Here is an 11,179-nt window from a genome sequence, read left to right as displayed (position 1 = left end):
AGTGGTCATTCTGAGCCATGTTAAAGTGTTGGTCTTATAAGTATGGTCTCCTATAATATTCTTTAATAATTATACATTTATTTATGTGGAAGAATTGCACAGAATATGAAATTTGATTCATGTTGAAGACTGATTTATGTAATTTCCATGCAATAAAAGAACAAAGGAATATCTATAAATGAATGACATATTAACAATATGTCAATAGCAGAAATCAGAACACTTAAAGAATAAATCATATTTATAGAAAAAGATGAAAAATCAAAAGTATGAAATGGGATTTTTAATGCAAAAAGAAAATATGAATAACAGATAAATTCAAGTAAGTAGAAAATAACAAAATATAAAACCAAAGGTGAAGCAAACAATTGTTATCAATTAAAAGTGGTTTCACTGAAAAACATGAGCAATAGAGATATGCTTTTAATGAATGTCACCAAGGAAAGAGAAAGAGAAGGTGCAACTTCGAATACAAAAATAAGACATATATGAGAGCAGTGTGAGTAGAGAGCTCTCTACTCTGCTGTAGAGAGCAGGACGGTTCCTCTGTGTGTGCATGGCTGGGGAGCAGGGATAGGAGGTACGACGGCATAAAATTTGCAGTGAAAACTTAGCAGTCTCAGCTCTACTGGAATAGAAACTATCATCTGAGATTGGCCTCATGAGATTTACAGACACCAGCTATCAGACCTGATCTGGGAAGATGACAAAGCTGACTTCACTGCATCTGCCCAGCAGCCTTATAAGGGAGGTACTTCAACTCTAATTGTAGCTGTGTGGCTAACAGGGTCTTGGTGCTCCGGCCGGGTGTCAGGCCTGTGCCTCTGAGGTGGGAGAGCCAAGTTCAGGACATTGGACCATCAGAGACATCCCAGCTCCACGTAATATCAAACGGTGAAAGCTCTACCAGAGGTCTCCATCTCAGTGCTAAGACCCAGTTCCACTCAATGAGCAGGAAGCTACAATGCTGGACACCCTATGCCAAACAACTAGAAAGACAGGAAAACAACCCCACCCATTAGCAGAGAGGCTGCCTAAAATCATAATAAGGTCACAGATACACCAAAACGCACCACTGGATGTGGTCCTGCCAACCAGAAAGACAGGATCCAGCCTCATCCACCAGAACACAGGCACCAGTCCCCTCCACCAGGAAGCCTACACAACACGTTGAACCAACCTCAGCCACTGGGGGAAGACACCAAAAACAACAGGAACTACAAACTTGCAGCCTGCAAAAAGATCCCAAATACAGTAAGTTAAGCAAAACAAGAAGACAGAGAAACACACAGCAGATGAAGGAGCAAGGTAAAAACCCACCAGATCAAACAATGAAGAGGAAATAGGCAGTCTACCTGAAAAAGAATTCAGAGTAATGATAGTAAAGATGATCCAAAATCTTGGAAATAGAATGGAGAAAATACAAGAAATGTTTAACAAGGACCTAGAAGAACTAAAGAGCAAAGAAACAATCGTGAACAGCACAATAAATGAAATTAAAAATTCTCTAGAAGGAATCAATAGCAGAATAACAGACAGAAGAACAGATAAGTGACCTGGAAGATAAAATAGTGGAAATAACTACTGCAGAGCAGAATAAAGAAAAAAGAATGAAAAGAATTGAGACAGTCTCAGAAACCTCTGTGACAATATTAAGTGCACCAACATTCGAATTATAGGGATCCCAGAAGAAGAAGAGAAAAAGATAGGGACTGAGAAAATATTTGAAGAGATTATAGTTGAAAACTTCCCTAATATGGGAAAGGAAATATTCAATCAAGTCCAGGAAGCACAGAGAGTCCCATACAGGATAAATCCAAGGAGAAACATGCCAAGACACATATTAATCAAACTATCAAAAATTAAATACAAGAAGAAATATTAAAAGCAGCAAGGGAAAAACAACAAATAATATACAAGGGAACCCCCATAAGGTTAACAGCTGATCTTTCAGCAGAAACTCTGCAAGCCAGAAGGGTGTGGCAGGACATATTTAAAGTAATGAGAGGGAAAAACCTACAACAAAGATTATTCTAGCCAGCAAGGATCTCATTCAGATTCGACAGAGGAATTAAAAAATTTACAGACAAGCAAAAGCTAAGAGAATTCAGCATGACCAAACCAGCCTTACAAAAAAAGCTAAAGGAACTTCTCTAGGCAGAAAACACAAGAGAAGGAAAAGACCTACAATAACAAACCCAAAACTATTAAGAAAATGGTAATAGGAACATACATATTGATAACAACCTTAAATGTAAATGGGTTAAAGGTTCCAACCAAAAGACATAAACTGGCTGAATGGATACAAAAACAATACCCATATATATGCTGTCTACAAGAGACTCACTTTCGACCTAGGGACACATACAGACAGAAAGTGAGAGAATGGAAAAAGTTATTCCATGCAAATGGAAATCAAAAGAAAGCTGGAGTAGCAATTCTCATATCAGACAAAATAGACTTTAAAGTAAAGACTGTTGCAAGAGACAAAGAAGGACACTACATAATGATCAAGGGATCAATCAAAGAAGATACAACAATGGTAAATATTTATGCACCCAACATAGGAGCACCTCAATACATAAGGCAAATGCTAACAGCCATAAAAGGGGAAATCAACAGTAACACAATCATAGTAGGGGACTTTAACACCCCATTTTCACCAATGGACAGATAAATAAAAATGAAAATAAATAAGGAAACACAAGCTTTAAATGATACATTAAACAAAATGGACTTAATTGATATTTATAGGACATTTCATCCAAAAATATCAGAATACACTTTCTTCTCAAGTGCTCATGGAACATTCTCCAGGATAGATCATATCTGGGGTCACAAATCAAGCCTTGGTAAATTTAAGAGAATTGAAATTGTATCAGGTATCTTTTCCGACCACAACGCTATGAGACTAAATATCAATTACAGGAAAAAATTTGTAAAAAATACAAACAGATGGAGTCTAAAAAATACACTACTAAATAACCAAGAGATGACTGAAGAAATCAAAGAGGAAATCAAAAAATACCTAGAAACAAATGGCAATGAAAACATGATGACCCAAATCCTATAGGATGCAGCAAAATCAGTTCTAAGAGGGAAGTTTATGGCAAAACAATCCTACCTCAAGAAACAAGAAACATCTCAAATAAACTACCTAACTGTACACCTAAGGCAATTAGAGAAAGAAGAAGAAGAAAAAAAAAAGCCCAAAGCTAGCAGAAGGAAAGAAGTCATAAAGATCAGATCAGAAATAAAGGAAAAAGAAATGATGGAAACGATAGCAAAGATTAACAGAACTAAAAGCTGGTCCTTTGAGAAGATAAACATAATTGATGAACCATTAACCAGACTCATCAAGAAAAAAAGGGAGAAGAGTCAATTCATCAGAATTAGAAATGAAAAAGGAGAAGTAACCACTGACACTGCAGAAATACAAAGGACCATGAGAGATTACTACAGACAACTATACGCCAATAAAATGGACAACCTGGAAGAAATGGACACATTCTTAGAAAAGCACAAACTTCTGAGACTGAACCTGGAAGAAATAGAAAATATAAACAGACCAATCACAAGCACTGAAATTGAGACTGTGATTAAAAATCTTCCAACAAACAAAAGCCCAGGACCAGATGGCTTCACAGGCGAATTCTATCAAACATTTAGAGAAGAGCTAACACCTATCCTTCTCAAACTCTTCCAAAATATAGCAGAAGGAGGAACACTCACAATCTCATTGTAAGAGCCCACTATCACCCTGATACCAAAACCAGGCAAAGATGTCACAAAGAAAGAAAACTGCAGGTCAAATTCACTGATGAACATAGATGCAAAAATCCTCAACAAAATACTAGCAAACAGAATCCAACAGCACTTTAAAAGCATCATACACCATGATCAAGTGGGGTTTATCCCAGGAATGCAAGGATTCTTCAATATATGCAAATCAATCAATGTGATACACCATATTAACAAACTGAAGCATAAAAACCTTATGATCATCTCAATAGATGCAGAGAAAGCTTTCATCAAAATTCAACACCCATTTATGATAAAAACCCTCCAGAAAGTAGGCATAGAGGGAACTTACCTCAACATATTAAATGTCATATATGACAAACCCACAGCCAACATCATTCTCAATGGTAAAAAACTGAAACCATTTCCACTAAGATCAAGAACAAGACAAGGTTGTCCACTCTCACCACTATTATTCAACATAGTTTTGGAATTTTTAGCCACAGCAATCAGAGAAGAAAAAGAAATAAAAGGAATCCAAATCAGAAAAGAAGAAGTAAAGCTGTCACTGTTTGCAGATGACATGATACTATACATAGAGAATCCTAAAGATGCTACCAGAAAACTACTAGAGCTAATCAATGAATTTGGTAAAGTAGCAGGATACAAAATTAATGCAGAGAAATCTCTTGCATTCCTATACACAAATGATGCAAAATCTGAAAGAGAAATTAAGGAAACACTCCTATTTACCATTGGAACAAAAGGAATACAGTACCTAGGAATAAACCTACGTAAAGAGACAAAAGACCTGTATGCAGAAAAGTATAAGACACTGATGAAAAAATTAAAGATGAAACAAACAGATGGAGAGATATACCATGCTCCTGGATTGGAAGAATCAACATTGTGAAAATGACTATCCTACCCAAAGCAATCCACAGATTCAATGCAATCCCTATCAAACTACCAATGGCATTTTTCACAGAAGTAGAACAAAAAATTTCACAATTTATATGGAAACACAAAAGACCCCAAATAGCCAAAGCTATCTTGAAAAAGAAAAACGGAGCTGGAGGAATCAGGCTCCGTGACTTCAGACTGTACTACTAAGCTACAGTAATCAAGACAGTACAGTACTGGCACAAAAACAGAAATATAGATCAATGGAACAGGATAGAAAGCCCAGAGATAAACCGACGCACATATGGTCACCTAATTTACAACAAAGGAGGCAAGAACATAAAATGGAGAAAAGACAGCCTCTTCAATAAGTGGCGCTGGGAAAACTGGACAGCTACATGTAAAAGAATGAAATCAGAACACTCCCTAACACCATACACAAAAACAAACTCAAAATGGATTAAAGACCTAAATGTAAGGCCAGACAGTATAGAACTTTTAGATGAAAACATAGGCAGAACACTCTATGACGTAAATCACAGCAAGATCCTTTTTGACCCACCTCCTAGAGAAATGGAAATAAAAACAAAAATAAACAAATGGGACCTAATGAAATTTAAAAGCTTTTGCACAGCAAAGGAAAACATAAACAAGACAAAAAGACAACCCTCAGAATGAGAGAAAATATTTGCAAATGAAGCAACTGACAAAGGATTAATCTTCAAAATTTACAAGCAGCTCATGCAGCTCAATATCAAAAAAACAAATAACCCAATCCAAAAATGGGCAGAAGACCTAAATAGACATTTCTCTAAAGAAGATATACAGATTGCCATCAAACACATGCAAGGATGCTCAACATCACTAATTAGAGAAATGCAAATCAAAACTACTATGAGGTATCACCTCACACCAGTCAGACTGGCCATCATCAAAAAATCTAGAAACAATAAATGCTGGAGAGGGTGTGGAGAAAAGGGAACTCTCATACACTGTTGGTGGGAATGTATTTGATACACACACTGTGGAGAACAGTATGGAGGTTCCTTAAAAACCTAAAAATAGAACTACTATATGACCCAGCAATCACACTACTGGGCATATACGCTGAGAAAACCATAATTCAAAAAGAGTCATGTACCACAATGTTCATTGCAGCACTATTTACAATAGCCAGGACATTGGAGTAACCTAAGTGTCCATCGACAGATGAATGGATAAAGAAGATGTGGCACATAGATATAATGGAATATTACTCAGCCATAAAAAAGAAACAAAATTGAGCTATTTGTATTGAGGTGGGTGGACCAAGAATCTGTCATTCAGAGTGAAGTATGTCAGGAAGAGAAAAACAAATACCGTACGCTAACACATATATATGGAATCTAAAAACAAAAAAACAATGGTTCTGAAGAACCTAGGGGTAGGACAGGAATAAAGATGCAGACATAGAGAGTGGACTTGCGCACACGAGGAGGGGGATGGGTAAGCTGGGACGAAGTGAGAAGGTGGCATGGACATATATACACTACCAAATATAAAATAGATAGCTAGTGGGAAGCAGCTGCATAGCACAGGGACATCAGCTCGGTGCTTTGTGACCACCTAGAGGGGTGGGATAGGGAGGGTGGGAGGGAGACGCAAGAGGGAGGAGATATGGGGATATATGTATATGTATAGCTGATTCACTTTGTTATAAAGCAGAAACTAACACACCATTGTAAAGTAATTATATTCCAATAAAGATGTTAAAAAAAAAGACATATATGGGTACAGTTGGATTTTTATTATTTTTTTTAGTATAATCATTTTTATTGGGGAAAAAAAACCCAAAACAGAAGAGTTTTCAAACCACACACAGGAGGGGCATGGGTTGGGGGAAAGGTGTCTGTCCTTCCTGCCCGGGCCCCCAGCCCATGTGGTTTTCGCAGCAATAAGGGGTGTGGGGTAATGGCCCCCAAAATAAAAATGGTGTACGTGTGTGTGGGATGGAGAGCTGTGCAAAAGCAGTGGGGAGCAGGGCGCGGGGAGGGACAGTTGAGGTCAGTATTGGGAACGCCGCAGGTGGGAGGCCATTTCATAACATTTCTTGTTGATCATACCACCCCGTACACCTTCTTTGCCCATCAGCAGGACTAGCATCTTGGCATTCAGGGCAACAATGATATTGAAGGCGGCGGCTCTGCAGGTGCTCTTGGTACGAAGATCCATGGTAAATTCCCCGTCCTGCAGCAGTGAGTTCTGGATCACAGACCATTTCTGGCCCCCAAGCGTTAGCCCATCCACGTAAAAACTTGACGGGTCTTTGCCAACCAGGGCACCAACCTCAGCTGGCGTGACGTTGACGAAGGTTTTCCCGGGGACGGCTGCCCAGACGGAGGGCAAGTCCTTATAGCCCACGATGGCCGCGTCCTGACAGGTCCCTTCCGCCATGAGGTTGTCGTTGTAGGCGTTCCACGCGGCCACGGCGCTGCTACTGGGGTGCTCTCGGGGCTGCTGCTGGGGCCGCGGGCTGGGCTCGGGCTGCCTCGGGCTGGCGGGCGGGGGAAGGCGGAGAGCTTCGGGCACGCGCTGCGGTCCGGACCACGGCTCTGCTAGCTGTGCCGCAGCCCTCGCACCGCCGCTTCCTCTGCATTACTTTTGAATTGAAGGATGGTAACATCTTCATACCAATAAATTTAAAAACAACATTTTGCAGGAATACTGTATAAAATTATGGGTGTCGCGCAGTTTAAAAGTAATTATATTTTTCTTCTTCCTAACGTGTTCAAAATTGAAGGGCATTTAAAAAATTTCTTAAGCATCCATTAAATATAAGACAAATATCTGAAAAAAAAATACAATATTCTATACTTGGCTATTTACTCAAATCATTGGTGTTTAAGGAAAATTTTCAGCTTTTTATTGACAACTTGGAGTTGCATGCATTCTGGTAGATTGGTTTTATAAGAGAATAATTTGAGTAAACGTAATTTTAACAGAGCAATAAAAATGTGGTTATATAAATTGTATATTAGTTTATTACTTCATTATTGTTTTAAAAATTATTTAGTTGTTCGATTTTTTCAAGATATTTTGAACTCAGGCATTTACTGTATCTTCTTCCTGATATTGTGATAAAATACCCCACAGACATGTAATATGAAGAAAAATTCAAATCTAAGACCTGGAATTGAAACAAAAACAAATCAGAATATTAGGAGGTATTTTAAAGTGGAGAATGTGTAAAGAAGTGAGAGAAATGTCAACTAGTGTAAACTGGCCTTGGTCTTAACACAAACTATAGAAACCTGTACAGAGTACATGGATATTTGCTTTGATGTGGGAAAATGTAGACATTACTCTCAAAGAAAAATAAAATAGAAAAAAAAACAACTATCAGCTTTTAGAAACCATCAAATAATATATGAAATAGTAATCATTAACTCATCTCTGTAGGCCAGTTGTCGTGAAAGTTAAAACTCTTGGTTTAAAGCACCTGACCATTTAGATTATCTAAATGTATATATAATTATCAATAGTCATAGCGGTATAAACAATGATGTATACCATAGTATGGTATACTACATACTGTTAAAATCAGTAAAATTTATATTAATGTTTGTATTCATTTGCTAGGACTGCCGTAGCAAAGTACCCCAGACTGTGTGGCTTAACAGAAATTTACTTTCTCACAGTTCTGGAGGCTAAAAGTCTTAGATCAAGGTATTAGCAGATTTATTTTCTTCTGAGACTTCTCTCCTTGGCTTATAGATGGTCATCTTCTTGCTTTATCTTCTCGCGGTCTTTCTTCTGTATGTGTCTGGGTCCAAATTTCCTCTTTTTATAAGGGCCCAACTCAATGACAACATTTTAACTTAATTACCCCTTTTTAAGATTCTAAATACAGTCACATTCTGAGGTACATGGGGTTAGGACTTCAACATACAAAGTTTGGTGAAATACAACTCAGACAATGACAATATTTTAACATGGAATAATCACTATCAAATACTGTGCATGGGAAAATCAAATTAGTAATACTGCACAGAATTATTCTGAATATATTAAATACACTCATTTTGCGTGATAACCAAAGGGATTTAGTGATTATTTTAACATTTTAATTTTATGACAGGTATGTATTTTATGTATAATTAAAAATTATAATAGACTATAAATCATAGCTTCTGAAATTATTAAAAAGGAAAATACACTAAATAAATAAAAAATTGATGATAGAAATAAAAGCAGAAATAAACTCCAAACTCTAGTGAAAGTACTGTTACCATCAAATATAGGTTATTCAAAGGAAAATTATTAATAATTAAACTTGGTAGCACTTTTAAATATAAACAGAAATATAGACTGGCCTGTAACTATAAATGATATGAAGGTGAATTTAGTTTATAAACAAATGGGTGCCAGGAAAGTCCACTTTTAAGAAATAATTTATTCAAATTAAATTCCCTTCTCTATTTTTCTCCTGTGAAAATAGTAATAATTTTAATATCCTTGGTGTGATAGACTGAATAAAATCCCGAAAGACATCAATGACCTAATCCTTGGAACCTGTGAATATGTTAATTTACATGGCATAAGAGTTTGCAGATGTGCATAGATTAAGGATTTTGAGATAGGAAGATTATTTTGGATTTTCTGGATGGGTCCCAAGTAATACAAAGGGTCTTTTAAGAAGGAGACACAGGGGCAACGTGATTAAGAAGCAAAGAGAAAAGGTGATGTGATGCGAGAAGCAGAGAGAGATTTGAAGGTGCTACATTGCTGCTGGCTTTCAATATGTAGGAAGGAGTCACAAGTCATGAAATAAGGGTAGCCTCTGGAAGCTGGGAAAGGTAAAGAAACAGGTTCTCCCCTGCACCCTCCAGGATGAATTAGCTCTTCTAACAGCTTAGTTTTGGACAGTGAGACTGATTTTGTACTTCTGACTTCCAGCACTATACTTTAATAAATTTGTGCTGTATTAAGACGCTAGGTTTGTTGTAATTTGTTACAATTGCAATAGTAAATTAATGCACCTGGGAATTGGAACATACCCCTTTCTCAAGGTCACATGGAAATGTGGGAGTCCTGCCCCCATGCTTAGAGAAAGTCTCATTTCTAGTCTATCACGAAATCTTCTGAGTCCCTTTCCCAAATCTGAAAACCAGTGGTTCTTTACCCTGTCATTCCTTGATTGAACAGAAAAATCTTCAAAATGGTTGTATTTCAATACCTAGGATCTAACTACCCTAGGTAAACTGTGGGCTATTCTTTCAGAGGTTATGCTGCTGACCTTGAGTGTGGGTACAAAACCTGGCTCTGTTCTCGGCCCTGGATCCTGACAAATACTCACTCTGGGTATTTTTTGCATTACCTTTTTTTCCCCTCATCATCAGTACATTTCTCCAGTCTTTCTCCTCTAGGATACATAGTCTACACCTTTGAATTAGTGAATAGGAACCATCCCAGTGCATTCTCTTATTGGCTTGGGCAAGAATATTAAAGCAAAAAATAATAATAATTTGGGCTAGCCAAATAGGAACAACTAAGACATATTCTTAATCCCAGAGATATTGAATTTGTTACCATCCTTATAGCACTAGGGAAGTTTTCTTCCTTCCTCTTTTGCCAAGGAACATGCCATAATTATACAACATGGTTGAAGTTTATGTGTATCAGTAATTATGAGTCTGAGAATTGATGTAAACATTCTCTTACCTCTTTTATTATCAAGCAAAGGAGGATGGCTTTGCCTGAATAGGCTTTGTCTATTTTCTTCCTAATTGACTTAAGTAAAATGCATATTAACCTGTTTCCAGACTTTAGTTTTACTTAGAGCATTCCATGGAAACAAATCTATAGGAAGAATATAGGAGCTAGATATCACCTCATCCTGAATTCTTCACTTTTCATATTTGTATGTTAGAGTCATGGCCTGGACAATGCCTGAGACCCAAAGCTTCGGAGTGCTTTAAATAAAATAAATTGTCTTAAGTTTCAAACTGCTAAAGCTCCCTGCTCTTGTGATCTCATATAGTTATTTCCCCAGGACTTGAGATAACGTAATACATACATAGAGTGGATTGGGGTAGACAGTGAGTCAGTGAAGGTTAATCTTATTGGTGCCCAGGATTTATAGGTTTGGGATTCTTCAATTTTTAATTATGTAACCAAGCACGGTATAAGCATGACATTTCAATGATATTTAAGAAATGAATTTACTGTATTATAGTTGTTGCTGATTTGGTAAAACATTTCAGCAACTTCTTTAAATAATAATTTGAAAATTTCTATCTAATAAATCAATCTAAAATATATCACCATTTTGTGAAATTTTATATTTATATATTTTTCATTAAAGTGGCATTTTTAATGAGATGAATGATGGACTGAACAACTAATTATATTGTTAATCTTTGACCCTGGCATCCCATTCTATTTATTTCAATTACAATACTTCGTGGATATTATGAATTCTTTATATGATATATTAGCTTATGCATTTTTAACAAGACAAATTGTGCTGTAAAGAGGACACTATTATAATGAAACT

The 11,179-nt window shown here is 36.8% G+C and overlaps 1 protein-coding gene across 1 annotated transcript; it reads right to left on the bottom strand.

The window, feature by feature from the left end:
• Window positions 1-6,687: 6,687 nt before the first annotated feature.
• Window positions 6,688-10,056, bottom strand: LOC103008505 (profilin-1-like). Its single transcript, XM_057539845.1, has 2 exons — window positions 10,001-10,056; window positions 6,688-7,273 (listed from the first exon to the last, which is right to left on the bottom strand). The coding sequence occupies exons 1-2, from the start codon at window positions 10,054-10,056 to the stop codon at window positions 6,688-6,690; spliced, it is 642 nt and encodes a 213-aa protein (XP_057395828.1).
• Window positions 10,057-11,179: the final 1,123 nt, after the last annotated feature.

Source organism: Balaenoptera acutorostrata, chromosome 2 (assembly GCF_949987535.1).
Source record: "Balaenoptera acutorostrata chromosome 2, mBalAcu1.1, whole genome shotgun sequence".
Classification (NCBI taxonomy): domain Eukaryota; kingdom Metazoa; phylum Chordata; class Mammalia; order Artiodactyla; family Balaenopteridae; genus Balaenoptera; species Balaenoptera acutorostrata.
This window is presented reverse-complemented; position numbering and strand designations above follow the sequence as displayed.

Coding starts and splice junctions, on each gene's coding strand:
- LOC103008505 (XM_057539845.1), bottom strand. CDS start 10,056: ATGTATCCTAGAGGAGAAAGACTGGAGAAATGTACTGATGATGAGGGG. Junction 7,274..10,000: donor GATGATGAGGGGAAAAAAAG/GTAATGCAAAAA, acceptor AAAGTAATGCAG/AGGAAGCGGCGGTGCGAGGG.